Source organism: Canis lupus, chromosome 4 (assembly GCF_048164855.1).
Source record: "Canis lupus baileyi chromosome 4, mCanLup2.hap1, whole genome shotgun sequence".
Lineage (NCBI taxonomy): Eukaryota > Metazoa > Chordata > Mammalia > Carnivora > Canidae > Canis > Canis lupus.
This window is the reverse complement of record NC_132841.1, coordinates 21,818,973-21,833,420: the sequence shown is the minus strand read 5'-3', so window position 1 is coordinate 21,833,420 and position 14,448 is coordinate 21,818,973. Positions and strand designations below refer to the sequence as shown.

General features: G+C 55.4%; 1 protein-coding gene across 1 annotated transcript; it reads left to right on the top strand.

Annotated features, from left to right (window-relative positions):
* Positions 1 to 2,296: 2,296 nt before the first annotated feature.
* On the top strand, positions 2,297 to 11,655 carry TYSND1 (trypsin like peroxisomal matrix peptidase 1). The gene is made up of 5 exons (XM_072823427.1): positions 2,297 to 2,890; positions 2,930 to 3,516; positions 5,376 to 5,506; positions 6,553 to 6,738; positions 8,989 to 11,655. The coding sequence occupies exons 1-5, from the start codon at positions 2,312 to 2,314 to the stop codon at positions 9,204 to 9,206; spliced, it is 1,701 nt and encodes a 566-aa protein (XP_072679528.1). The 5' UTR covers positions 2,297 to 2,311; the 3' UTR covers positions 9,207 to 11,655.
* The last annotated feature ends 2,793 nt before the right edge of the window (positions 11,656 to 14,448 follow it).

Genomic DNA, 14,448 nt, shown 5'->3' with positions numbered 1-14,448 from the left:
AAGTACAGACTCAGGGAGCCCAGCACTCAGGGGGTCTCACCTCGGCTGTTGGCTGTGACTTGGAACTCTATACTCTGATGCTGTAAACAGAAAAACCTGACGCAAAACAGTTCATGCTGGAGGCTTGAGCGTCATTAAGGGAGAATCCTGGGACTCTAGAGAGAAAGAAACTCTTAATTGCCAGGAAGTTGGGATAGTTTTTCCTGCGATCGAGGCATTGTCTGTGTCACAGAACCAAAAGAAGACAGATGGGAAGACTGCTAATTTCTGTCCCATCTCAAACTATGATGCGTTGTCATCTAACTCAAACAGCTTTGTGTCACTGGGGGCATTGCAAACATTACCCTGTGTCATGCTGGGGAATACCCTGAGCAGCATTCGTTTTATTCAGAAACTGAGGCAGCAAGGTTATGTGATTTAAGTACTGACTGAATAATTTTTGTTAATGCTGACAGAAAAATGTACCAAAATAATCTGGGCTGCTGCCTGTTTTTGTATGGCCTGTGAGGGAAAAGAAAGAATGCTGTCTTGTGACAAAACTCAAATTTCAGGGCAGCCCAGGTGGCTCAGCAGTTTAGCGCCGCCTTCAGCCCAGGGCCTGATCCTGGAGACCCAGGATAGAGTCCCACGTCGGGCTCCCTGCATGGGGCCTGCTTCTCCCTCTGCCTGTGTCTCTGCCTCTCTCTATCTGTGTCTCTCATGACTAAATAAGTAAATCTTAAAAAAAAATAAAAATAGGGCAGCCCGGGTGGCTCAGTGGTTTAGCCCCTGCCTTTGGCCCAGGGCCTGATCCTGGAAACCCAGGATCGAGTCCCACGTCGGGCTCCCTGCATGGAGCCTGCTTCTCCCTCTCCCAGTCTCTCTCTCTCTCTTTCATGAATAAATAAAATCTTTAAAAAAAATTCAAATTTCAGTGTCCATAAGGAAAGTTTTACAGGAACACAGCCACCCATTTATTTTTTTAAAAAAGCTCAGGATCTTGTGATCTTTTTTCCAAAATATTTTAATTAGTGCACAAGCAGGGAAGCAGCTGGCAGAGGGAGAGAATGAAACAGGCTCCCCGCTGAGCAAGGAGCTCAGGATCAGGACCTGAACCAAGGCAGATGCCTAACTGACTGAGCCACCTGGCCACCCGTTCCTTTAGCTTTTGCCTACTTCAAATAAACACTTGGTATTTGAGAGTTTATGGCCCGCAAAACCTGAAGTACTGACGCTCTGGCCCTTTACTGAAAAAGAGTTTGGCCCTTGATAAATCCCTAGGTGGTGGTTCTAAATCTTAGAGGAAATGGGCACGCTGCAAAAATACAGGGGTATGTAATTAAAATTTTTGACTTCAGTTCCTGTTCATCATAGTTTTATTTCCAGAGTTTATTTATCCATGAGAGACAAACCGCGGGGAGCCCGATAGGGGACTGGAGCCCGGGACCCTGGGGGTTACACCCTGAGCTGAAGGCAGACAGACGCTCAACCACTGAGCCACCCAGGCGCCCCTGTTCATCATAGTTTATTTTTATTTTTTTTAAAGATTTTATTTATTCATAGAAACAGAGAGAGAGAGAGAGAGAGACAGAGGGAGAAGCAGGCTCCATGCAGGGAGCCCGACGTGGGACTCGATCGCAGGTCTCCAGGATCAGGCCCTGGGCCAAAGGCAGGCGTCAAACCACTGCGCCACCAGGGCTGCCCCATCATAGTTTTTAAAGGGCAATTTTATTTTTGCGCAAACCCAGTTTTCACGAGTTGTGTCTTGGGCTTTGGCCTCAGAGGGCCCTAGGTGTGGCCCTGCGAGCCGCGTGCCACCTGGTGGAGGGCTGTAGGGTTTATTTACAAAATCTCAACTGAGGCGGCCAAGCGGCCCAGGATTTCCTTGCTCTTCTCATCCCAGGGGTCAGAGGCCGACGGCTCAGGGTCCCGCCCCGGTCTGGGCAAGTCCAGCCGCACCGTTTCTATTCCTCCCCCGCCGGGCGGCACCGCGCGCCGCTCGCTGTCCCTGAGCTCGTCGCCCTCCGCCCCCGCAGCGCCCGGGTGTGTCGAGCCCACGGGGGCGGGGCGGGGCGGGGGCGGGGCCAGCCCGGGCAGCCAATCAGGGCTCGGCCCCCGGCGCAGCCCTTGGGGCGGGCGAGTTGCGGCTTAGCCAATCGGGCCCGACGAGGAAGACCTGAGTCAGCGTTCGCGCCTGCGGCCGGCAGCTTCGGGGGGCGCTGCCCGGGGCCGGCGCTGCCCGGGGCCGGCGGGGCCCGGCGGGGCGCTCGCTCGCTGCTCGCTCGCTGCTCCCGCGTTCCCCCGGAGGCCCGTGCGCAGCGTCGCGGCGGACATGGCGCGGCAGTGGGGGCCCTCCCTGAGGGCGGCCGAGAAGGCCGGCTGCGTGGTGAGCGCCTCCCGGGCCGGGCAGCCCGCGGCGGGCTCGTGGAGCTGCAGCGGGGTGATCGTGAGCCGCGGCCCGGACCTGGTGCTGTGCCACGGGGGCATCCTCACCCCCTTCCTGCGGGCCGGCAGCGCGGCGCTCACGGCGGCCGGCGCCGCCTTCCTGCGCGGCGACAGTTGCGGCGACGACCTGCGCCTGCACGTGCAGTGGGGCCCGGCGGCCGCGAGCCCCGCGGGCGGCGCGGAGCGGGGCCGGGCCGGGCTGTGCACGCCCCAGTGCGCGGCCCCCGAGCCCGGCCCGCCGGCCCGCCCCCGCGGGCGCCCCCTGCAGCCGCCGAGGCCCGCCGAGCTGCTGCTGCTGCTGAGCTGCCCCGCCTTCCGGGCCCACTTCGCGCGCCTCTTCGGGGGCGAGGCGGCCGAGCAGTGGCGCTTCGCGAGCGCGGCGCCGGACGACCAGGTGTCGGAGGAGGAGGAGGAGGACCAGCTGAGGGCGCTGGGCTGGTTCGCGCTGCTGCGGGTGCGGCGGGGCGCGGCGGCGGCGGCGGCGGCGGCCGAGCAGGAGCCGGAGCCGGAGCAGGAGCCGGCGGAGCGCGGGCCGGCCGTGGCCGTGGCGCCCCTCGGGGCCGTGCCCAAGGGCGCGCCGCTGCTGGCCTGCGGCTCCCCGTTCGGCGCCTTCTGCCCGGACATCTTCCTCAACACGCTCAGCCGCGGGGTGCTCAGCAACGCCGCGGGCCCGCTGCTGCTCACCGACGCGCGCTGCCTGCCGGGCACCGAGGGCGGCGGCGTGTTCGCGGCGCGGCCCGCGGGGGCGCTCGTGGCGCTGGTGGCCGCGCCGCTCTGCTGGAAGGCCCGCGAGTGGGTGGGCCTGACGCTGCTGTGCGCCGCCGCCCCCCTGCTCCGCGCCGCGCGGGCCGCGCTCGGCCGCCCGGGCCCCGGCGCCCCGGGCCTGGCCGCCCTCCTGCCGCCGGAGGTGGGCGCCCCGTGGGGCCTGCCCCTCCGGGCGCCCGGGCCCCCGTGGGCAGCCGCGGCCGTGCTGGTGGAGTGCGGCGCCGTCTGGGGCTCCGGAGTGGCCGTGGCGCCCCGCCTCGTGGTGACCTGCCGGCACGTGGCCCCCCGGGAGGCGGCCAGGGTCCTGGTGCGCGCCACGCCCCCCAAGTAAGGCCCGCGGGGTTGCCCCAACCTGCCCCCGCCCCAGGTCCCGACGGTCGCGGGCTGCTCTGCGGGTGGAGGGCGGATAGAGACCCGAGTGCCCCCGCCCTTCCCTGGCGCCCGGGCCTAGAGTTGGGGGCGAATGGGACTTGGGCAAGACGCCCGGCAGCTCTGGGTTGGGGGACCGTGGGGGAGCCCCGGCATCCCCGACTCGGCATCTTGGAGGCACCCCCCCCCTCCCCGCCCCCGCAGCCTGCATTGGCTTCTGAATTCTGGCTGCTGGGTCTCCCAGCCCCGCACGCCCGCACCACTGGGCCCCTTGAAAGCCGACTCCCCGCCCCGCTTTCTCCCCTAGAAGCGGCAGTGAAGCCCCAGAGGCCCAGGGTGCTGCCTTCCTGGGCTCATGACACGGGCCTCTTACTTGATTGCTCTCTTAGGTCTTAAACGGAACTTCCCATCGGGCTAAAGATGACAAGTGTGGGGCTCCACCTAATTAGAATGGGAGTGGGGCCCAGCACACTGGTGTATTTGAACAATCTTCGGGTGATCCTGGCAGCCAGGTTCTAGGTTGGGGCTTCCTCCTTTGTTCCCCCTCTGCAGGGAAGAGCACTCTTGGCGTCCTTGGCTTCCATTTGTTGGGCAGTAGGGACAGCGGCCGTGGCTTCCTGGCTCGGGTTTCTAGTACCTGTTGGGTTTCTGCTGTAGTCCCAGGTCCTCCACACAGGAGCAGAGCAGTGTAGCACCTTGGTGTTCCTGCCTGAGGTTCTGTACCTGGCTCAGCCTAGCCCCGCAGCCCAGGCCTTTCCACATCCCTCTACTGAATTTCCAGTGTCAACCCAGCCCGGCCTTGACATAGGGTTTCCCTGCTGGTGTCCAACAGGGCAGGAAGACTGATAATGAAGAGTTCCCCGTACATGAGATGCCCAATCCCCCGGCCCTGCCAACACACACGCTGGCTTCTAGGGAGCCCACTAGGTCTGCTGGAAGCCATGCCTGCAGAGTGCAGCGGGAAGCCCCTGTGTGATCCCAGGCCGGTCTGTAGGCTGCCTCCCCCTGGGATGACCTGTGAAGTCTTGGAACAGAGCCTGGCCCCCTGTAAGAGCCATAGAAGTGCTAGTGCTTATGTATGTAGTTAGGGACACAGGATCGAAATGGTGTGTCTGCCTCACCAGCTGGCAGGATTGTTTGCTGAGATGAGGCAATGAAGGAAAACATTGGGAATGTGTGCCCTGGCTTCTGCCGCTTAGTGTGTGACCTTGAGGAAGTTACTCAACCTCTCCGGCCCTCAAATATACCATTTAAAATGGTGATAACACCAGTGCCTAGTTCTCTTTTCTTTTCTTTTTCTTTTTTTTTTTAAAGATTTTATTTATTTTTTCATGAGAGATACAGAGAGGCAGAAACAGGCAGAGGGAGAAGCAGGCTTCCTGAGGGGAACCCAATGCGGGACTCGACCTCAGGACCCCGGGATCACGACCTAAGCCAAAGGCAGATGCTCAACCACTGAGCCACCCAGGTGGCCCTCCAGTGCCTAGTTGTTAGGGCTTCATGAGAACTAAATACCAAAATGAAATGGTGTTCACAGAGCATCAACACCAGCCCTGGCCCATAGTGCTCACCGGGTGTTAGGAGTGTGGGGAGGCACAGGGAGCTTATGTAGAAGTCTGCTATAGTCGGCGAAGCATGTCTGGAAATGTACCACAGGGTGGCTGAGGCCCAGATGCCTGCCTGGTACGTGGCAGGGCTGGTGCCAGACCCGTTAACCCCCAGGTCTGTGACTTCTACTGTCACTCTCATTCCCTGGCATCCTCCCTGCACTAAAGGGTCAGAAAGCTAGCCCATCACTTTGTTTCCCTTGCCCCTAGGAGTGCTATGATCTGGGGACATGTGGTGTTTGCCACCCAGGAGACCTCTCCCTATGACATAGCGGTCGTGAGCCTGGAGGAGGACTTACAGGGGATCCCCCTGCCTGTGCCAACTGAGCACTTCCACGAAGGTAAAGGACAAAGTTGGTCCTCTGGTCTGGGGAAGACCTCAGGGAGTGAAGTCAGCGCTGGGCACTCTGACCCTCTAGATTGGGGGGCCAATGCCCTAGGCGGGTTCCCTGCCCACCCCCTGCTGGGGTAATGAGTCGGGACAGCGTGAAGCTGCAGTGAAGCATCCTGGTGCATCGGCTGGGATTGCTCTTGGAGGCTTCTCTGCTTGTGGCCAGCATGCTCCAGGGTGGGGGGCAGGGGAGGAGGCGCAGATGGAATCCCTAGCAAAGCCCTGCAGCAGTGTAACGTGGAGGGGCTGAGAAGGGGGGTTCCTCAGAACACTGCGGGCTGGCCAGGGTGGTGGTCCCCTGTTGAGGCTCCGATGGCACGGCATGCTGCCTTGGATACCTGAAGTGTCACCGTGCGGGTGCAGTGTGATGGACAGATGACACCTCTAAGTGGCCATCTCTTCTGCCACTTGCTAGCCCTGTGTCCTTGGACAGGCAACTCCATATTCTTTGCCTCAGTTTCCACATCTGTAAAATGGGGATATGCTCCCTGTTCCTGGGCATTGTGAGGAGAGAGTGAGACGTTGCCTATAAAGCACTTAGATGCATGCTCTGTGTGTTCAAAGCACTTGGGAAAGGAAGTTGGCAGGCAGTTGGTCGTCATCATCACCACTTTTTTTCACCAAGAGACTTCTTAATCCAAGGAGAGATGGGTGTTAATGTCACAAACATTTATTGAGCGCAGGGCTGGGTGCCAGGGACCCTGAAGAGTGACTCCCTCATCCAGCAGGGAAATGAGGGCTGGAGAACAGCCTGAGGCTGAGAACAAGGGGTGAGCAGGTGCTGGGAGCTCAGTGGACGTCCCAGCCTCTTCCCGAGAGGGACCTGGTGCAGACTCCCTCCCTGGAGGCAGGAGTATCTGAGCAGCAGCCTGAAGGGCAGAGAAGGTTTGGAACTTTGGAGAGGACAGGGAGCAGACTGGGGAGCGTGTGTGAGTTGTGTCAGACAGAGGCAACTCCCCACCTTCACCTTCTTCACCCTCCTTTCTTTCCGGGCAGGTGAAGCTGTCAGTGTGGTGGGCTTTGGCGTCTTTGGCCAGGCTTGCGGGCCCTCGGTGACCTCAGGCATCCTGTCAGCCGTGGTGCGGGTGGATGACACACCGGTGATGCTACAGACCACATGTGCTGTGCACGGCGGCTCCAGCGGGGGACCCCTCTTCTCCACCTGCACAGGAGACCTCCTGGGTAACCAGCTCCTTGTCACCCAGCCTTCCCCTTGCCAGAGTCTCAGTCCCATTTAATGAGTGCTGGGCACCCTGTCCTGGGAGCCACCCACGGCCTCGGGAGATGGCAGGCCTTATGGCCAAGAGGTAGTTAGCCAAGGTTTTCGGGCACTTGTGCTTGTGAGAGTGGAGAGGGACAGATGCTGAGCAGCAAGGTGGAAAGAGATCTGAGTCGGGTTCTTTCTCTGCCACTAAGCCACTGTACCACCTTAGGTAAGTCACCTGATCTCATTGGGTCTGTGAAACTAGGAGTTGGATTAGTCCAGGAGTCACAGGTCAAGTGAATGAATGAGGGAGTGAAAACAGCAGGGAGTAGAGGGTTAAGGGTGACTGGGGGGAGCACCACTCTGCTCCAGCACCCTGCTGCCTCATCCCATAGGACTCTGAGGCTAACATTGCCTGATTCTGTAGTTGTTCACTAGCAGCAATGGACTCATTTTTCCCCCCTCTAAATATGTGGTTGTTAAACCTTTTGATTTAAACATTATGGTAACTAATTCTGGTTAAAAACAAAACAAAACAGTCTGCACATTAAAAAAAAGCCAACCTTGAGTGCATGTGGTTACCTCCAGCTGTATGCCTGCACCAGGTCATGTGATGCTTCCCCTTCCCTTACTTCTGACCTAGTGAGAAACCTTGCCTTGCTCACGCTAGCTGGAATGGATTTCCTTAGTTCTTCAACTGTAGGACACAAAGTACATGCAGAATCTATACGTCACACCCCTGCATGAAATAGATCTACCATCTAGAGTACAGCGTTCAAGTGCACAGAGTTCTTTTTGCCTTTAGCCCTAACATGTCCTGGCAAAACACTGTTTTCCCTCATTTCTTAGGTCAACTCCTGTCTTCCGCTTCCCCTTTAGCACAGTTAATGATTCACTGGTGATACACTTAGAGCTAGTTGTCACAGTCTGCATTTATTCCCTCCATAGACTGGCGGACTTTTAGAAATACATACACAAAGAAGTGGAGGTAGTGATAATATCAATGTGTGTGTGTAGGCATGAGTTAGTGCATATCTATCTATCTATATCTATATCTAGCTTTGTCCGCTGAGAGCGTTAGAAGCAGTGACACCCCAGTTGCAGTGAGCACACCAAAAGCCCAGATCTTGGCTTCTCTGAATAAATATTAAGACAGAGACCAGTGGCAGCGCTTCCTTACAGAAGAATTCCAATTACTAAATGCAGAAGAAACTAGGGAAGTAGAAAACCGCTGTTAGGAGACCATAGAAGAAATTGCTGCACACAGGACCCACCAATGAATGGAAAGTAGAAATGAGATATTTGCATGATCCTAAATGATTTCGTACTTACAAGAGGGAAAACAGTAAGCCTACGTGAGAGAATCCTACAGATAGCACCTTCGCCAAGTGATCAAGATTAGCTGGCATCACAGGACATGCCACCTCCCGATAGGCCGCATTGAGAAGGGCACGGGGCGCTAGTCTCAATCGCACACTTACCACTAGATAACATCAGGGGACCTCACACTGAGGGACGTTCTACAGAACAACTGACCTGTGCTGTTCCAAGTGTCCAGGCCATGAGAGAGGGAAAGACTGGACTTGGCCCAGACTGGAGAGGACTTGGGGACATGATAGCAAGAGGCTTCTGGGACCCTGGATTGGATGGATCCTGGAACAGAAAAAGTGCTTATAGAATCTGACTGGTGACATCCACACACGTGACTGTATCTCAGTCAATAGTGTTGTTCCAAGGTTGCTTTCCTGGTTTTGATCAGTGTTTCACGGTGACAGGAGGAGGAGCTGAAGGGCATAGAAGGACTCTCCTATTTTGGCAATGCTGCTGTAAATCTGCCTAAAAAAGCACATCCCCATGCACACACTTGCACACACACATGCACTCCCACAAGGCGCAACTCCTCTATTTGTTCAGCCCGCACGTTCCTGTTGATGCCCCCCGGGTCAGGCACCAATCTGTAGGTGTGAGGCCCGTGCGTGTGGAGAGCCCACAGAGCAGACACTAGCTGGAGAGAAAGGTCACAAAGTAAGTGAGACATTGTGTGTTAGGTCCTGACAGTGTTGAGGGGAAAGTCGGTCTGGGAAGGGGCCCTGGGGCATGGGGGGCCCGAGGCCAGGAAGGAGGCTTCAAGCTCCCAGCAGTCCTAGGGCCCCCGGGCTGGAGATGGGGGTCCGACCGTCCTTTGGGCCACAGGCTCACACCCTGCTTCCTCTTTGACTCCTGCACAGGCATCGTGGCCAGCAACACCAGAGACAATAACACAGGGGCCACGTACCCCCACCTGAACTTCAGCGTTCCCGTCACCGTGCTGCAGCCGGCCCTGCAGCGGTACAGGCAGACAGGTGACCTGGGTGGCCTCCGGGAGCTGGATGGGGCCGTGGAGCCAGTGAAGGTGGTGTGGCGGCTGCAGCGGCCCCTGACCAAGGCGCCCCGCAGCAAGCTCTGACGCCTGGCAGCCCTCTGGTCGGAAGAGCCACTGCCTTACGCCCCAGGCGCGCCGAGGGAGCAGCCCCGGGATCCCCGCACAGGGCACACCCCAGCTGGGCCGCTGCCCCATCACCACCTCTCGTTCAGCTCTGAAATCTGGTCCATGCTTTCCTTCGGCCCCATGGGTCTCCAGCCGGGCAGCCTGTTTGGGGGTGCTTTTTTGAGCCCTCACCTCCGTCTGGCCCCTGGCACTAGATTCAGCTGTACTGTTTGGCCTTCTGAGGGGCCCCGTGCAAGTGCACAGCCATCCTGGTCCTGACACGCGGGTGCTGGCTGGAGGGCCGGCCCAGCCCTGGTTTGCACCTGTTCACTGTCTGCTGATGGCCACTGGCCGCCGGAGCAGCGGCTTCACTGGGGCAGGGGCTTCCTCGGAAACCCTTGGCGGAGCGGCGCGCTCTGAAGACCAAAGACAAAGGGAGAGAACGGCTTTCTGTTCTGCTACATCTCTAGGTGGAGTCCCTGAAAGTTGTGGGTCTTCATAAGTTGGGTGTCGCTGACCTCCAGGGGCACTCTGACACAGTGCCTTTACTTTCCAGCCCATAAAATGGGCCTCAGGGATCTTGTGGGGTAGAATGTGTCTGGTTGGTGGTGGGGAATAAAGAGGGTGTTATCCAAGAACTCTACTTCTGTACGTCAGGTTCTGGTTTTTTTTTTTTTTTTTTTGTCTCAGAAGTTGAATTGGGAATGGGAAACCACCAGGCACAGAAACACACCTTTTCTGTCCTGCTTTCTTGGTGGTGTGTCCTCATGGGCTGCTCTCATTCCAGACTTGGCCTGGACTCTGGTCACAGTGCCAGACAGCACTAGGTGGGGCTTGCAGATCCCAGGGGGTGGTGGTCCTGACCTGGCAGCAGGGACTCGCAGAGTGTCGCAGGCTGTCTCCAGGCCTGTACTGGGTTGGGGAGTTCAGAGGTATGGATGAGGCCAAGGCTGCCCCAAGGAGCTGAGACTAACCCTGCAAGTCAAGAACATGCACTGTGTACCCAGGGCCCTACCCATGTCGACCCTCAAGAAATGACTATGATGTCATTGGCAGGCCGAATGCCACTGGGGGGTGCCTGGGGTACTAATTCTAAGCCAAAAGAATCCGGGAGTACTTTGTTTCCAGCATCTGTCTGTTGAGCGCCAACTGGGCAACCAAGAACTGTGATGATTGTTCTCCCCTGTACAGCTCAGGAATGGTCCCAAGGGCCAAGCTAGCCTGAGAGAAACCCCACAGTAGATTAATGGATGTAGAGGGGGCGAAGGCTGAGGTCTGACTTAGTTGGCAGTGGAAGGGGAACATTTCTTCCAGTGGGTACCAAGGAGCTCGGTACTCTGGGGAGACCAGAGTGTCAGCCCTTTAGTGCGACGAGCAGGGCAGCTCTGTCCGCTTCGATGGAAGGCTGTGTCCTGGGGCCTTGGGAGGGGTTCAGGCAAGGCCTCATCAAGGTGTCTCAGGAGCTGAAGCCTGAAAAAGAAGTAGGGATTTACTGAACAGACTGGAAACAGGGAGGGTGTTCCAGGTGGAAAGCAGCAGGAGCTGGGACGAGAACGTGAGAAAGCTTGTGTGTTCTGGCAAGTGCCAGGTGGAGGGCAAGTGGGAAGGGGTAGGATTGAGCCTCGGGAGCCAGCTCCACTGGGGGGGGGTGCACGTGGGGGGAGAAGACAGCTGGAGCAGGACTGGTAGACGTGGAGAAGACCATGTGAGGGCACAGGAGCAGGGGCAACGCCGAGGTGGAGAGAGAGAGAGAGAGAGCGCCAGCACAAGTGTGGGGGGTGGGGGAGAGGCAGAGGGAGAAGCAGACCCCCCATTGAGCAGGGAGCCCAACATAGGGCTTGATCCCAGGAGCCTGAGATCATGACCTGAGCTGAAGGCCATTGCTTAACCAACTGAGCCACCCAGGCGCCCCGATTCCTGCTTCTTTTTAAAAAATTATTTTGGAACCATTTTAAACATGGAGAAAAATGGATGAGTCTGATGTCCTTGACCCTCCTGAAGGTAACAGAGGATGCGCCTTAGCCTCGTTTTGTCCAAGCTTCCTCCTGATTTGATTCAGGATATGCTCTGGTGGTGATGTCACATTAGTGCTGTCATCTTCTTATGTGTCTGTCCACTGGGTGGCCCGTGATGTTTATTGGTCCTATTACAGGTGATAATGTTGATCATCTGAGTAAGGTGGCGCCTGCGAGGTTTCTCTGCTGTAAAGTTTTTTTTCCTCCTTTGTAATTAATAACTATTTTGTGTGGAATCACTGTGAAACAATGTAAATACACGGTTCTGTATCCCACTTTCACCATGATGTTCACCACCTGTTTATGCCTCTTGGCTGAGTAGCTTTAATCATTGCAAAATGGTCATTTCTTTATTTTCATTATTTCTGCTACATGTATTAGTTGGCATTCTATTATAATAGCTTTCCCCTCAATCTGTTTAGTTGTATCTGTGTGGGCTCATGGATTCGTATTTTTTTCAGTGAATTATAATCTATTATTGTCATTTATTTTAAGGCCCAAACTATTGGCTGGTGAGAGCGCCTTCAAACTAGCTTCTGTGTTCCTTCTTTTTGGCATCTCCCCATCGTTCTCTGAGGCCTGCCTTCAAAACAAAATGTTCTGGGCTTGCCTTGTACTTTCCCTGGAACCAGACATTTCTCCAGGATTCTGTTTACTGGAGAATGGTGTTTAGAAGCCAACATCTAGGTATAAGGGGTGCTTATTGTTCCGAGCTGTTGCTGCTCCTGGACTCTCTCTCAGTAGATCCTACATGTATATTTATTTCTGTCTCTGAATATGATGAACCTGGAGTTACCACCAGTAGTGCCGACTTGTATTTAAGGCCACGAGGTTCATTCGGGCTCTCCCCTCTTCCTATTTGTTCTCCCTCCTGTCAGTGAGAAACACGTTACATTATCCCTAGTTTATTTTCCTGTTTGCTCCATCCCCTGCATGTGGCCAACCTTCTGACCCCTTTGGCCTGCCTCTGTCACCATGCTCTGAGGCTATTCTCACACAGGCCACAATTACCACTCCCCCACAAGCCTGCCTATTGTGATTTTTTTTTTTCGAGGGAAGGAAGTCACCCTTGCTTCTTCACTGCTTCACACCAGAAGTGTTGCATATCCCTTCTGTTCACGTACCTTCAGGAGAACTTGGCTCCACCCAGAAGCAAGTGGCAGGGTGGGAAATGTCTCTAGCTAGACAGATGCTTCCCAGCAGGACCCTCACAGCTTAGAATGACTGTGGAAGAGCTGGCTGACCCTGCCAAGCTGGATCTCATTTTAGTGCCACTTTAGGAACAAAGATTCACTTCTGTAACCTAAATAAAAATAGGGCTAGTGTTCAGAACCTCCTGGACAGGTGTCAGAAACCTCCTTGACTCAGGAGGGCTCAAGGGCCACTAGGTATGCTCCAGGTGTATCCACATCCTCTCTGCTTTGTTCCCCCTCTTCTGGCCTTCTCTGCATGCAGGGTCTCTCCTTCCTTGTAAGCATGGTTTGCATTTGGCCATCCAGACCTTTCTGGCCCTCTGTCCATGCCCTTTAACCTCTAGCTCTCCTTATCACATGCCCTGTTTTCAAGTTCCCTCAATAAATGCCCAAGAGAGCAGATGTCTGATTGGGCCCATCGTCTTCTTATGCCCTGCTATGACTGGGGCTGCGTCAGGGTGGGTTCTTTTGGCCTGGAAGAAGCCCCTCACAACCATCTGCATTGCGCATGAGGCTGGGTGCTTCCAGCTGACACTGGGGATGTGGGTGCAGTGAAGGGCCTGGGGCCAGTAGTGTTACAGGAGAGAAGCAGAGCAGGAGTCTGCCAGGGGGCCAAGGAGAGACAAGCAGAGGCATAGGAAGAGAACCAGGGAGACTGAGACCTAGCTTACCAGCATCCCTCTTCCCCCTGGGTATATGCTAGACTTCACGGTGGCCACTTTCAGGGTGGCTGTGCCCATGAGTTCCAGCTCATGAAATTAGAGCAGAAAGGAGGTGCACCACTTCCAGGCCTGGCTGTAACCACCTGTGTGCTCTCCCCACCTCCCCTTGATGAGAATGGAGGCGACCATTTGAGACTTTGAGACTTTGGAAGCCACTTGTTTTTATTTATTTTTTTTTTAAAGATTTTTATTTATTCATGAGAGACAGAGAGGCAGAGACATAGGCAGAGGGAGAAGCAGGCTCCATGCAGAGAATCCAATATGGGACTTAATTCTGGAATCCTGGGATCACGCCCTGAGCCGAGGGCAGATGCTCAACCAAGGAGCCACCCAGGTGTCCCTAGATTTGGGTTTCTATTTGTCTCAGCAGTAGAACCTACCCTTGAGAAATAAAGTCTTTCCCTAGCTGGAAGCACCATAACCAAACCACATTGGGGGGAGAGAAGAAGAAACAGGGAGATTTCCTGTGTCCTCTGAAGCTTATAAATTTAGCTGGAAGTTCAAGTGGAAAAGGAAAGTATTTCTCAGGCTTGCCAGGGTTAAGGGTTTCCTCTTCCTCAAGTGGGGGTACTGGCTCTGTCTCTCCTGGCCCCTGAATGGACCCCAGTACCTTGGAGCTCCTCCCAGCCCTGGGACCCGGCAGGCAGCAAAGCCACCTGTTGTCTTTCAGGAGATGTGAACTCGTCATGGCTGAGAGCCAACAATGCTTCCTTCTCTTAGGTTCTGTGATGTCAAACAATCTGCCCACCATTCCTACTAATCATTAAAGTCCCATACAACTGCCAGCGTTTCGGCATCCAAACCATACCTTCCTACTATCTCTGGAACTTGCAAATTCAAAGACAAAAGTCTTTCGTTACGTAGGGAGCCTTGATTTTCAGTTCCATGCCTCTGGGCCCTGCTGGGTGGGAAGAGAGGAGTGGTGTGGGGTAAATGGCCTAGGGAATTGAGTACGAGGTTTCTTTTTGGAATGATGAAATGTCCTGGAGTTAGATGGTGGTGATGGTGGAACAGTGTGACACCAACAACTTAGACACTTTAAAAGAGTAAATTTTATGGTATGTGAATTCTACCTTATTTTTAAAAAAATAATTCATTTCCACAAACATTACTAAACTCCTAGGGAACTGGGTACTGGGGTCGATGCCAGAGACCAGGGACCCATAGTCCAGCAAAGCAAGGTCTCTGCCCACAAAAGCGGGTCAGATGTACTTGTACCCTCCTTGGTGTCAGAGTTTAGCTTCAGCCCTACTTTTATCTAGGGGTGTCAGGAGAGAAAAGAGGAGATAAA